This window comes from Rattus norvegicus, chromosome 4, assembly GCF_021556685.1.
Source record: "Rattus norvegicus strain SHRSP/BbbUtx chromosome 4, alternate assembly SHRSP_T2T, whole genome shotgun sequence".
Taxonomy (NCBI): Eukaryota; Metazoa; Chordata; class Mammalia; order Rodentia; family Muridae; genus Rattus; species Rattus norvegicus.
The window spans coordinates 72436466-72451714 of record NC_141537.1 but is presented as its reverse complement, the minus strand read 5'-3'; the positions used below and the strand labels follow the sequence as shown (position 1 = coordinate 72451714).

The window sequence follows — 15249 nt, the reverse complement described above, 5'->3', positions numbered from 1 at the left end:
CAACATGTGGATCTCAACCCCTCTAGGGTTCAGATGACCCTTTCACAGGGGTCACATAAGACCATCAAAAAACACAATTGAGAACAGTAGCACAATGACAGTTATAAAGTAGCAACAAAAATAATTTTATGGTTGGAAAGGGTCACTATAACATGTGGCCCTGTATTAAAGGGTCCCAACATTAGGAAGGTTGAGAACCACTGGTCTAGAGGAAAACTTTCAAACATTATTTTTGGCTCACCTCAGGTTTGACTTTGCTATGAAAACATAATCTGGATGGGTAACATGTGATCCTTACTGATAAATCATGACTTTGCTTATGTGTCAAGTGCAAGCAGAACATTTGTACAGGAGCCTTCTTGTTATAGCTTGATGTCCACTATTGTGTTTCAGCTACAGAAATGAATGACATTTGGGCAAGATTTATTGGAGTCTCTGCCTATACGTATCATAGGAAAGCTACATGTAGAGTTTTTATTCATTCTCTGAGGTTCTATTTCCAAGGCCTCCCTTTGAGCTTCATTTGGATTGCTAATCTTAAACGAGGCTGACAGAAGCCTGGGTTATTTAGCACTATGGGTAGAAAAAAACGTTTAAATGGGGAAAGTTGTAGGAAAGGTGGAGTCCTGTGTTTTCTGTCCCTGGTGGATTTATTTCTGGAAGCCTTTATCAAGGGCCTTGAGTTATTTATACTTTGGAAGAGGGTTTCTACATTTCCCATTTGTTTGTTTGTTTGTCTGTTTTCTATCTTCAGTGGGTCTTACCCCAAAGATAGGCTGGAACAACTGATCTCTCACCATTACGTGTTACATCTTGTTTGTTTATCTCATATCCTTGTCTTGTCTTCCTTTCTTAAGATTCATTCTTTAGAATTTCCTTTAATCAGATCTGATAAATTCTCAGTATTTATTAGCCTAAAAAAATGTTTGAAAGATAGTTTGATGGATATTCCAGATTACCTAATGTGGCGATATGAATAGAAATAGCCCCCATATACTCATACGGAGTGTTATTATTGGAGGTGTGGCCTTGGAAGAGGAAGTGTGTCACTGGTAGTGGGCTTGGAAGTTTCAGAAGCTCATGCCAAGACTCTCTTCCCGCTGCCTGCCAATCTAGATGTACAACTCTCAGTTACCTCTCTAGAAACATGTCTGCCTTCTTGCTACCATGCTTCCCACCATGACAATAATGGACTAAACCTCTGAACTGTAAGCCAGCTCCAATTATTTTCCTTTCTAAGAGTTGCAGTGGTCATGGTGTCTCTTCATAGCACTAGAAGCCCTAACTAATACACCTGGTTTTTTGTTTTATTTTGTTGTTGAAATATCATCATATTGTCTTCTTGTTTCTGAGAAAGCTGTGTGATATGACGCCATTAGCTATGTCTCAATAATTCCAACTCTTTTCTCTCACTGGAATTACTCTCAGTCACCCACCATCACACCAGTTGGTTCTTAATGTCTTTCAGTTCACTTTGATATACATTTGTTAAAAAAAAAAAAAAAACCATCTACCTTCTTTGAATGTGTTAGGCTTTCTAGATCTGAGAACTGGGTTTTTCAAGAACTCTAGAAAATTAATGGTAATCACTTCTGCCAAAAGCAACTTTGGTATAATTTTTTCTAATATTTATTTAGAGGTCAGACTAAGGACATTTTAAATTTTCTTCCTGTGCCTTCTGTATCTTTTGTTCCTTTTTGTATTTTCCATATTCCTTTGCTTTACTCTACTCTAAATCCAGTTTAGTAATTTAACTTAATTTTCCTCTGTTCTGGATCCAGTGCAATAATTTACATTTAATATTGTTTAATGTTCCATTTAATCTATTCAACAATTTTTTATTTTGAATTTTAACTATTCAATTATTTCGTTTCTAATTTTGTTTGATATCTTATAAATATAGCTATTTAATATCCATTTTGTTTAGAAATTTTGTTTTCTGTCTGTTAAATGCAGGTGTTTTATGTTCTATACCTATTATTATTTCTCCGAGTTCTGTTTCTGTTACCTTGTTTGTCATGATTCCTTTTCATGGTCTTTTGCTTCCTTGAATGTCTGTTGACTTTATACAACTATTATTGTGAATGCGCCTTTTGTGTGGAGTTTTTTTATCTGTAGCAATTCTTTATTTTCATTGAGGTTAAACCATCTCTATTAGTTTCTACATACTTGAAATATTACCAAGCTGGATTATACAAAGTTATTTTATTTTCTTAGAGTTTTAGTAAAAGTAGCCATCATTCACATTCCAAATCTATATGAATAACTGATTTGAGGTTAGTATGGGTCTCATAGGCTTTTCCTGTGTTCCTCTGAAAAAAACTGATAGGCAAGTTGGATTAGTTTCTTCTTTGTTGGGCAAATTATTTAATGTTAAACTTACCTCATATATCCTCTAGTGAGTGAGCCTTTAATTACACCCTTTACAAATAAGAGCTTGCTCACATGGTCCTAGACTGGTGAAAGTCACCCTTCTTTCTCCAAGGTTTTTCAAAAACATCATGTGAAAGCTGACTCTTACACTTACTTCTCACAGTGTCCTCTACTTTCAGTTTATTTTGGCTTTGTATATTCCTTACTTTCATATCATAATGACAGATTTATATTTTGCATTTATAATCTTTTATTGTTGATTTAACATGGGGTATCTAATCAAATATAATCTTAGAACTAAAAATAAAAATAGCTTCCTTACCCTGTTATGAGCATAATATTTATAAGGAAATTAAATGTCTGTGAAACATAAATGTTTCTGTAGCTTTAGAATTTTCGCAAACTTAACACGTCCTTAGTTCAGTAATTAAAATGTTTAAAAGTAACAAGTAAAACAATACAAACAAAAAAATTTAAAAATAAGCCACAACACATTTTGGGCCATTCATGGTCTTATCTAAAGGTGAACATTATTGTAAACTTTATTCCTAAAATTGACCTTCCTTTTTTAAAATATATTAGACATTTTAAAAATGTGTTAGAGGAATCAGAGAAAGGACTGGAAGAGCTTGAAGGGGCTCGAGACCCCATATGAACAACAATGCCAACCAACCAGAGCTTCCAGGGACTAAGCCACTACCCAAAGTCTATACATGGACTGACCCTGGGCTCAAACCTCATAGGTAGCAATGAATAGCCTAGTAAGAGCACCAGTGGAAGGGGAAGCCCTTGGTCCTGACAAGACTGAACCCCCAATGAACGTGATTGTTGGGGGGAGGGCAGTAATGGGGGGAGGATGGGGAGGGGAACACCAATATAGAAGGGGAGGGGAGGGGTTAGGGGGATGTTGGCCGGGAAACCGGGAAAGGGAATAACAATTGAAATGTAAATAAGAAATACCCACGTTAATAAAGATAAAAAAACAACAACAACAAAAAGAGTAAAAATAAAAATAAAAATGTGTTAGACTTGTCGCTGTGACAGATACTAGCTAGAGAGCAACAATATAAAAGAGGAATGGCTTGTTTGGGCTAGTGAATTTGGAGGTTTGAGTCCATGGTAGACTCACTCCTTTGCTGTGGGCTGATTCAAGGAGGAAAGACCACAGTGATAAAGCAGACTGGGGCAAACTTGCTCATGACACATGACACCTTAGCCAGAAAATAAAGAAGAATAGAAAGAAAGTTTGACCTAGGGCTGGAGTGATGTCTCAGCAGTTAAGAGCACTGACTCCTCTTCCAGAAGCCCTGAGTTCAATTCCCAGCAACCACATAGTGGCTTACAACCATCTGTAATGGAATCTGATGCCCTCTTCTGGTGCGTATGAAAATGGCGACATCGACAAGATAAATAAAATCTTTAAAAAAAAAAAAAAGAAAGAAAGAAAAAGAAAAAGAAAGAATGAATGTTTGATCTAAGCACCAGTCATCCATGAACTGGGAACCAAGCCTTCAATTAATAACTCTTTTGGGGTGGACACTTCATAAGTAAACCATTGCAATGTAAATATACTCCTATATTTATTGCTGGGAAGAGACATCGTGACCAAGACATCTCTTAGAAAAAAGTTGTTTCCAGTGACTCACTTCTTCCAACAAGGCCATATTTACACAGCCACACCTTCTAATCCTTCTCAAACAGTTCCACTCCCTGGTTCCCAAGCATTCAAATATATGAGCCTATGGGGTCATTCTCATTTAAACAACACATTTCTACAGCATTTTATCTGTCCTTTTTACTTCTTTCATGTTACTGTATTTGGTGACATTCAGCCATATTGGACTCATTGTTACAGCACAATGTTCATTATAAATATACAATAATTTATATGAACACTATTGTTGATAGTATTGAGGTAATAGCTGAATGGCACAGTGCATGGGAAGGCAGGAAAAGAATTGAGTATCTTTCAGTTTTACAGTATTATAGATTCTGCTTAGTGTATGGCTTTTAGATAAATGTATATGCAGTTCTTTTGGATAGAGACCTAAGCATGATTAGCAAGTAATCGCATTTTTCCTTGTCAGATTAGAAGCATAAAATTTTCAATGAAAAAAAAAACACATTGGGAGAATTCATCAGGGTAAGAATTGAGCTAATACTTTTACAGAGTATTTTGTAGTTTGGATTGTCAATAGATATTGTCTCACATATGGCTGGGCACATAGACTTAAAGTCCCAAGAGTTATTTCAGCACTTTCAGAATTTTGTGGCAGTGTCCCTTACTCAGGGCTACTTAAGCAAAACAAGGAAATTCAAGAGATAAGAAATGGTATAAGACTTAAAAAAAATTGATTTAGTAATATGGACTCTGTGACAGGAAAAGAACCAACTAGTGTGTTGAAGAAAGCATCAAGGGGCCAGAGAGATGGTTCATAGTTAAAAGTGCTTGCTGCTCTTCCAGAGGTCCTCTGTTCAGTTCTCAGCATCCACAATGCACAATGAACAGCTGACAACCACCTCTAACTCCTGCTCTGGGCCTCCCAATGCCCTTTTCTGGCATCTGTGGGCACTCAAATATGCACATGCATGCACATGTGCACATGCACACCCACTCAGTATTAAAATAAAGCAAAAACATTTAGAAGGCATTTGTAGATATATGAAGAAATCAAAAAGTTTAATGGGGAAAATCAAATGAAAATGAAGAGGAGAAAGTGCATAGTGAAGAAAACTTGTAGTAACTTCTACATCTGGCAACTGTTGGTTTTGCTTAGAAATGATTCTATACACTTCCTCACCTACAGCCATTTATCCTTTCTATCAGTCTAGTGAACGCCATGTGCATTAGCTACTTTTCTGTTGCTATTATAAAATACACCAACAAAAGTAACTTAAGGGAGGTTTTATTTTGTGTTTTGTACACAGTTTGAGGTTACTTATTATGGGAAAGTCACAGTGGCAGCTCCTGATGTTGCCTGAGTAGTCAGCAAGAGCAGAAAATGGTGAATATTTATGCTCATCTCTTCTACTTTTTATATAGTCCAAGATCCTGACCTAGGGAGTGGAGCCTCCCATAGTGGGAGAGACTTTCCATCTCAGTTAACCTAATCAAGATAATCTACAGGCATGCCCAGAGGTCTATCTGTCAGGTGATTCTACTTTCCATCTAGTTGAGGGTTGATATCAAACTATCTCACTGCGGAACACCAGTATATGACCTAGATAAAGTGAGAAATTGAAAAAAAAAATAAAGCACAGTTGTTAACTTATACTTCCTCCAGACTGGGGAATTGTTATAACATCCTAAGTAATGCGATGTAACACTTTTGAAGCCTTTAACCATTGAATATGCTTTCCTGTAAATATCCAGTCTGGTAACTGCCTCTTCTACTTGGTACCAAGGGAATAGAGATGGAGAAGGGTGGGAAGCTGGAGAATATGAAGGAGCAGCGTAGACCTTCCTCAGCTTTTGGTGCATGAGTGGCCTTCCTCCAGGGTTCTGCCCTTGATAACGCATGCTACAGAGACAGACAAGGGTCAAGCAGGGCAGAGCACAAAGTCAAGTCATGGCTATAAGGTTGGGTGTTGGATCCCACCCTCAATTTTAAAAGAGTTAGGACTAGAAACAAAATTCAAAAACCCATAATACAGGCTTCACAATCTCAGTACCAGCAGTTTTATCAGGAATTTTAATGTAGTTTTTAATTGACTAGGTTTATTTGTTTTTATTTCGAGATAATATAATTGAAATGCTAATGAAGTACATAAAAATATTTAAAGCAGTAATTACACAGTTATACCAGATATGGTGATACATGATTGTAATCCCAGTACTTTGGAGGCAGAGATGTAAGGCTCAATTGTGTATTGTTTAACATAAAGACTTACTGCAGCTGGACACGGAGGCATAGTCTAACATCAACACTAGGAGGGCAGAAGCAAGTCAAAGCTAGCCTAGGCTATATAGTGAGAGTTAATCTTTAAAATTGGTTATTGTTTATATTGTTTACTCCCAGCTGCACTCCCAAGATAAGCTCCTAGCCAGGGGTCTTAACGAAGTCAGAATCTGACACTTAGAAGGTCCTGGGCAAACCAGAGTAAACAGTGGAGCTCCACCCTCATCAGAAAGTGGCTAATTGGCTCTGGGGACCAGTCCTCTCCTACCTCCTCTCTGCAGCCTACCTCCCACCACCCACCAAATCCTGTAGGCTGTCTCGCTCTACTTCCTTGCCACACCTCTGCAGAATGGGATGCCCTTCCATTAGGGTGGCGGTAGTGGCCCGGGTGTGGGAATTGCTGAACCCATGGTGAGTCTTCCAATGGTGGTTTCTAGAACCACAGTATGTTCAGGCTCAGAATCCAGGTTAAGGGTTTCTGGGATCTGCCGCAGCCCGGGAGGAAGACTGAAGTTTATTAAATCCCTGAGAGCCTGGAATGCTAACCCAGCCTGGAGCTCTGGACTTGTTGGGCCCAAGAAGCTACTTCTGTCAAAATAGAGTTCTTGTGCTTTTCTGCCTCTGCAGTTTCTACCTCTCCCGCTCCAGTTCAATGTGTTGACCATTTTTCCCTCTCAAACTTAATTAACAAAAGTCTGATAATTTCTGCCCATAGACCTTTTTCATTATGAAATATTTCAAAGTGACATAAAGAAAAAGTAGTTTTGCAGATGCTAACATTTTGTCACCTTTGTACCCCCCCCCACATGACCCTTTTCTAAAACCTAACCTCATAGCTCCATCCTTGGAGGCAAATTGGCTTGTACCCTTCCCATATAATTTTTACCTTTAATATGTATTCTCCTCTGCCACTGCATTTTACTTGCTTGACCTGGCAGCATTAGCAGTCGTGGTCACAGATAGGACCAGGCAATTCAGAAAGAGAGGTCAGCAGGTTGCCAGGGAGGAAAGACTTCCCGCAACAATGCACTTCAGCTGCCTATTGTTCTTTTGAAATGTTATTTTGAACTTACCAAAGTCACACACCTAACAAGGAGATCAGTGAGGTTATATACAATGCCTTCCCAGATTAAACAGTATGGATAATTAGAAAGGTCTCTTTCCTTTCTCATCTCACTCTCCAAAAAGAAATAATATTCAACAATTCCTGCAATTCAGATTTCCTTGAGCAATATACCAAGGTCCATCTATCCTAAACTTTACAGGGATGTAGGTTCTGCATAAGCAATCAATGAGTCACAGGATGTACATGCCTTGTTTTTTCATCCTTTACCTTACTTGTAAATAGAAATAATAACCTAGAGAGAAGTTTTAATAAAAACGACTATCCACACTGGTAGGATGATACCTCCTCTAGGTGTCCCTAATCCACCTCAATGCCTTGTCGCTTGAGCCAGCTACACAAAGAAGCTCCTTCACTTGCCAAGCGCCGCCCCTCGGGCTCCTACTCTGGCCCGGAGGAAGTGGGGAGGAGACTGCCTGGGAACCCCTCCTCTCCTCCCGCTCGGATCTCCTCCCCGTTAAGCTCCAAGCTTTCGGTGGCTGCTCGGGGGCGCCTTGGTGCTCCACAGAGAAGCCCCTGTTCAGCCCTCCTGGTGCGGTCCTAGAAGCGCCAAGACAGCTGCCTGGTGAGTGGCCCGCAGGGACAGCCCGTGGGCAAAGGAACCTCTGCCCGGGACTGGGTCCCGGGTTGGAGGCAGGCGGGGCGGGAAGCCAGTGATACTCGGGGGGGGGGGGGGGGGACGCTGGAGACCTGTGAGAGGGACCTGAACTCTGCGGGCCTGGGTGTGTCCAGATCTGAGCAGAGGCTTCTTAGGGTTTCCTGCCTGCTTTCTGACGGTGTATTTGCTCTTCTCCGCGGCTGAGCATCCCACTCACACCCCCGACCTAGCGATCTTACTGTTGCTAGCCTCGGTTTGACAGTGACGTTTGTGTGCTACCGCTTTGTGTGGGCGAGTTCCAGACAGGCCCCACCAGCGGTGGCCACATCTAATCTAATGAGAGGCTTTAGAGGAGGGGGCTGGGCGTTCTTGTCACACAGGTTGCTGGTGATAGAGCACCATTCCATAGTAAGGCTTATTGAACCTGGCAAACCGCTAGCCCACTCGGCATTGTTCACGGGGGCCTGGAGTGTGGGTGTGTTTAGAGGGCAGTCCTGGTCCATAGGCCTGGAGAATCCGCAGCCGAGATTTTCCACTTGGCTGCCCTCCTCCTGTTAGCCGAACCTCCCTCCTCCTGCGCCCCCACCCCCTGACGTCACCCACATGCTCTACAGGCTAGCCATTAGAGGAAAAGGAAGGAGGAGAGAGGGCCTTCACCAGGCTCCTGCGTAGTTGTGACTGCCCCCGGTGGTGTGGAAAGATCTTTATCACACATTGTGTTTGTTAGAACCCCTCTGGGGCAAGCAGCCCCACAGCTAGGTGGAGGCAGCACCTGAGTTTCTAATGGCAAAGGGCGGGTCTCCTCACTCCTTGGTCAGAATCCTCAAATTCCCTTGTTCTTAGTTACCCGGTGGGAAAAGTGAACATATGGGGGAACGAAGAAAAAAAGTAGAAAAATGAAGAAGCTAGAAGGAGCTAGCCCCTTGAGAGCCAGCCCTGGACTGCAGGAAGGAGTGCGGTGAGACAGGAATATGCCACAGTAAAAGCCAAGTTTTTTGACCCTATTCCTGTAGGGGGTAGGGAGGGTTTAAAGATGGGGGTGTATCAATGTTGGCGATCTTATCGAGCATATAGATGCTTAACTTTTTACCTGTGATATTATCATTTTATTATCTATTCTTCCATATACATTAAACATTCATTCATGTGTGTAATGGAAGGATTTCTTATGTTCAAATTAATAAGGATGTAGTGGAGAGCGTCCCAGGATGGAGTGCAAAAGAAATAACTGAGTCAATTTTCATTCTGGTTTAGTAGAATGTGGTGGACGTTGTGGGGGGAAATCTTATGTATACAGAAAAAGAAAAGTTTCTTAGAGGAAAAGGACATGGAAAGGAGAAGACAGGAGAATTGTGTTTCTAATGTTAAGGCAAGGTCAGGCTGGCTGTTACTGAGAAGTATCCCCTGGAGTGTCCATACCCTCGCACCATCTTTCAATCATACATCCATGGACTACATCTAGGGAGTGAAATGCATTCTCTGATCTCATGTTTGTAAGTCTGTGTTTCAAGGTCTGGAATGCAAGCTGTGAGGGATCCCTTCTCCCGAGATGACCCCACCTGCCCTTCCATGAATCCTTCCCAGGAAAAACCATGCTTAAGTCTCCAGGACTGCTTTGTGGTAGGATGAGGACGTCTGCTTTCTCCCCATTTTACAGGCTGTGCCTGGGATACCTTTTCCACTGAAAGAGAATGCGGCAAGTTCAAAGGGGACTACAGTTAGCACCAACGAAAGAGGATAGCATGGGGGAAGAATTTAAAGATGAAAATTCATATGAAGACAAATTATTTACCTCTTCCTTTCCTAATGTGATGAGGCTGCTATCTTTAACTGTGGCTTCTACAGAGCTATGATGAATAAAACAAACAACAAAATTCCCTGGAACTTAGCAAGTACTAACATATTTGACATATACCCAAGATCTGTACTCTTGATAGAGAGATGGCTTAGTGGTTAAGAGTATTTTGGTTTGATTCTTAGCACACACATAGTGACCCACAACTACCTGGGACTCCAGTTCTGGAGCATCTGACTCCTTCCAACCTGTTAGTTCCTGTAGGCACATGGTCAACATACATACCACTCAGACACATATGGTCCTAGTTACGGTTACTATTGCTCTGAGGAAGCATCATGACTGAAAGCAAGTTGAGGAGTAAAGGGTTTATTTGACACATACTTTTACCCTATAGACTATCACTGAAGGAAGCCATGACAGGGACTCAAGCAGGACTGGAACCTAAAGAAAGCAGAAGCTGACACGTTGGCTATGGAAAGGTGCTGTTTACAGGCTTGCTCCCAATGGCTTGGTCAACCAGTTTTCTTATAGAACCGAAGACCGCCATGCCAGGGATGGCACCACCCACAACAGCTGGGCCTTCCCCTGTCAATGATTAAGAAAATGCCTGACAGCTGCATCTTATTAAGGCATTGTCTCAGTTGAGGTTCCTTCCATTCAGATGAGACTAGCTTGTGTCAAGGCGACATATAACTGGAGAGCACACATATACATGCATGTCAAATAAGTATGTTTAAAAGTATTCTACTTCGATTCTGCATTTCCTGTATTGGGATTCTAGAGTCACCACTTATCCATCTATGTGATATTAAGCAAGTGACAAATTCTCTGACCACTGGAAACATCTGGGGATTTCTTCCCTAGAAAATATACAACGGGGACAGCGATGATATATACCCCATAAGTTTGTCAGAATTTGATAAATGATGTGTTACAATATGAGAAACTTGATAAAGGGTGTGTTGAATATGATCTTCATTACTACAGTTGCCTTAGTCACAGAAAGTATGTTCAAAGCTTACTTACACAGAGGCTTGAAATTCTCACTAAAAGTATCCAGATCACTCTAAGTAGATACCAAGTAGATTTATCTCATGCACACACGGACTAGCTAAGAGAACAACCAATGGGGTTAAGTATGAATATGAATAAACTTCTTGGACCAAATGATTAGCCACAATGTGAAAAACATTAACCAATACACAAGAGTCCGATGGGCAACTCTTAAGGGAATGTGTATTTCTGTGAGGAGATATGCAACAGGATGCCATTTGGTGTACCATGGCGTATCTAGGGAGATTTTGGAAAATAAGTGTGTGATTGAATTTCAGATCCTGAACTTTCAGACATAACTATGATCCTAGGAAACTCCCTTGTCTTAGATCTATGTCCCCTCTTGGGTTTCACTTACCAGTGTCCAGTTGAAGTTTTGTAGGGCATTCAGCATCCAGGGCATGTATCTTTAATTCTGCCTCTCTTCTTACAAGGAAGTACAAGCGGGTCAATTAATTATCTTCATCTTCCCCACATCATCTCTGCTCTGTCTCCTCGTTCTCTTAGTTCATCCTTTGATCTTAATTATACTTCCCATTGTCTGACTCATGGGACTGATTATTTTTTCATAGAAAATGTCTCGAATTTTCTCCTGTGTTCATCTTAACCTAGAACAGTAGTTTCCATAGACAGAAAAGTAGCCGTGGGGATGTGAGAGGAAGACAGAAGACGAGCTGGAAATGGATGCAGAGCCTGGCTTGGGTAGTAGTTTCTGGGAAGGAGGATGGGAGGAGAAGGGAATCAGCTGAAAACTTGCAGGGTTTTCTCCAGGGGATACAGGTGAAGCTGCATGAATTTCTTTTCAAGGACAAGATATTACTGGAGCACATTCAGAATAATAAAGCTAAAAACTGACTGGAGAGACTTGGACCAGATTCCTTCAGTCTTGAATTACTAAAGAACCAAACTGGGTTAATCACAGTGTGCTGGCAGATTGTCAGTGAGGACACTGGCAGGGCTTGTGACCAGGTGGAAATGAGAAGAAGGGGAAGAGTGGACATTACCATGGCTGTGCACAATGTGCTATCCTGGTTATTTGTGGACACTGGGAAGGGCGAGGAAGAGACAAGTTTCTCACTCACCAGATATTGGGTGGTTGTATTCTTCAGATATTCTCTGAAGTATGTAAAAAGTTAGCTCTGGTATTTAACAGCTGAAAGCATCTAGCCCATGTAATTTTACTTAGAAAAGCTTCTTCCTCCCTTAAGGGAAGTTTTTTTTTTTCCTGAGGCAGCATCTCATGTAGCCAAGACTGGCCCCGAATTCTTGACAGACCGTACCACTGTATCAAGTCCCAGAGGCAGCCACATTACATGACAAGACATAGAGCAGCTTAACATAATAGGCCTATATTTCCTCACAGTGCCTCCACCTGAGGCAATGTGCTGAGGTTTCAGAAGTGTGCCACCATGCACAGCTGCGATTATAAGGCTTCTGTAAGTTAGTGACATGCTACAGGTAGTTGCTGCTCTCTTTCAATGGGGATTTGAGTTTATTAGCTACATGGGAGAATGTTCTTTCCATCCATGGCTGTGGTAGTCATAGCCCACAAGCTAAGAACTTTCAGGGGTCCACAGAGATATGTAAAAACAAATGCCATAGCCATTAAAATTGGTCTTAGCATTAGCATTAATATTAGCTGCAAAAGAGGAAAACTGTGGAGCCACAGTCAATAAACACCCAGCCTGACGGTTTCAATAACCAGCAACAGGTTAGACTACTTTGTCTACTTTGTGAGTATTCCATATTATTCACAAATATAAAGTAAATGACTTACTCTTAACCAAACAAGTATATGTGCAAATGTATGGCATGCACACATGACGAAACATTGCTGGAAGATTGTTGAGCAGCATGGGAGGGACGCTCCCAGTGAAGAAGCAAAGAACACTTAAGAGCTGACATACACAGGTACAGGATCCTCAGGTGTCTCTCGGGTGCATGGAAGAATCTGCCATAAGTTCATAGTTTGCTACTTTCTGCTTCCTGTTGTCTGGGATATGGTATGCAGCCACGGAGAGTCTTCATGCTCCTCTTATTCAGCTTGTGACAGATGCCAGCTAGGGATCCCTGAATATTCAGCCTGAGATCTAATGCTCCAAACTGGGGTTAATATGACTAGAGAGGAAGCCAAGAGGGATGCATGCGTAGTGTGGGACGAGAGCAGTCTATACCACTGTAGCAGTTCTCAAGGCATCCATACCAAATGATCACAAATACGGTGGCTCAAAATGATGCTATCTTTACCCCTCCAAGTTCTAGAGCAATGTGGGTCACATCCCCTTTGGAGGTATAATGACCTTTTCTCAGGGGTCACATATCATGTATCCTCTATGACAGATATTTATATTATGATTCATAGCAATAGCAAAATTGCAGTTATGAAGTAGCAATGACATATTTTTATGGTTGGGGGTCAACACAACATGAACCGAATTGAAAGGCTGCAGCATCAGGAAGGTTGAGAACGACTGTTCTAGAGGGTTAGAATTTTAGGGTCCAGATTTGAGCAGTGCTTATTTCTTCTAGAATTTCGGACGTAGAGTTTTTCCGTGTCTCTATTATAACCTCTGGGGTTTGCCAGCAATCCCCGATGTTCCTTAGTCTGCAGACACTTCACCGCATTCTCTGTCTTCATCTTCTGATGGCTTTCTAACCTGTTTCAGTCTCTCGGTTTCCAAATCCAGCACAACATCCTGTTAACCTAGTAATATCTCCCTCCAGAAACCTTATTTCCAAATTATCGGGTTCATAGATAGCAGGTTAGGAATTCCAACTTTGCCTATGGGAGACATGGTACTATCGCCATTTCTCCTTTCTGTGTTGCTTTCTTCTGTGGTGGTAATGATGGCAATGGACTAAATGGGGTGCATTTTATGTCTTATCATACAGTCATGTCATTACCATATCTGGTTGAATAAATACCTTGCTTGTTTTTTTTTTTTTTGTTTTGTTTTGTTTAACCATTCTTTGCTAAATGAGTCTTTTTTTTTTACTCTGCAGGAACCAACAGAACCATGGCAACTCCGTCTGCTACCTTTGAGGCGCTTATGAATGGAGTAACAAGTTGGGATATCCCTGATGATTCCGTTCCATGTGAACTGCTTCTTATTGGAGAGGCTTCTTTTCCTATAATGGTGAATGATGTAGGCCAGGTCCTCATTGCTGCCTCTTCCTATGGCAGAGGTCGCATGGTGGTAGCATCTCATGAGGACTTCTTGGTGGAAAGCCAGCTCTTTGTCTTTCTTGTCAATGCTGTTGGATGGCTTCGTTCCTCTTCTGAGTCAACCATTGGTGTGCACTCATCTTTAGCACCATTGGTGAAAATCCTCGAGAGCTGTGGAATAGAGTCAAAGATTGAACCAGAAGTGAATGACTCTCTGGGGGTTTACTGCATCGATGCCTACAATGAAACCATGACGGATAAGCTACTCCAGTTTGTGAAACGTGGCGGGGGCTTGCTCATAGGAGGCCAAGCCTGGGATTGGGATAACCCGGGTGAAGATGATAGAGTACTGTTCTCCTTTCCTGGGAATCTGGTGACCAGTGTGGCTGGTGTGTACTTCACTGACAACAAAGCGGACACGAATTGCTATAAAGTCTCCAAGAAGATGCCTAAGATACCCATCTTAGTTCGGTGAGTGTCTTACCATAGTGGGAAGCTGGTCTTCTACTAAAAACCTGACATGATTCCATGCTATCAGAAAAGAATTTGAAACTCAGTCACATATTTGCCACAGTCAGTTAGGTGCTTTTTAATACTCTGAGGCTCAGAAGCAACACTGCCTCCCTGGACCAATCCATTTAGCTCTTTGAGGAGGAGAAGAATTTTGACTATGATCTTCTTCAGAACTTAGCTGAAAAGTACTGTTGACCCCAAGAATTGGCCTGCTTTATGTAGGAAGGTTCATAGGGAGTTTCTTTGCTGTGAAGAAGAAGAAACTATTAGGAAAAAATATATATATATATACATACATACATATATATATATATATATATATATATCCCCTCTGGACCAAAGTCAGAAGAGCTGTGAGAAGCATTTTGAAATCTTTCCATGCAGTTAACATGGAATCAGGAAGTTGTGCATTTGGAAGTTGAGATGGAAAAGAGACAGGACAATACTACATACTAATGCTGGTCATTAGAAGACTAAAGTTTATCCCTGGAGTCGAATGATATTTCTTAGCTTTCTTGGAAGAAATAATACTGTTATTTCTGATTGATGGAAACAAAGGAGTCAGATTGGGTGAGGAAAATACAGTAAGGCCTTTAGAGGGATGATGAATAAGCTAAATTAATAAATATTCATGACAAATTAACCTGTCAATCTGTGACCCTATATTTTTGGTAAGAAGGAATCTTGTTTGATTTTAACTCAGAATTGGGGCTTCTACAAGGAGTT

At 41.2% G+C, this 15249-nt stretch overlaps 1 protein-coding gene across 4 annotated transcripts in view; it reads left to right on the top strand.

Annotated features, from left to right (window-relative positions):
- The window catches only part of Tcaf1 (TRPM8 channel-associated factor 1), a 47387-nt gene that overhangs the window by 15839 nt on the left and 16299 nt on the right, over positions 1 to 15249 (top strand). For 2 of the 4 annotated variants that reach the window (NM_001399349.1, XM_087658033.1), the window contains 1 exon segment: positions 13848 to 14481. In NM_001399349.1, coding sequence (NP_001386278.1) covers positions 13862 to 14481 — 620 coding nt within the window. In that variant the 5' untranslated portion in view covers positions 13848 to 13861. 4 annotated transcript variants of the gene reach the window in all.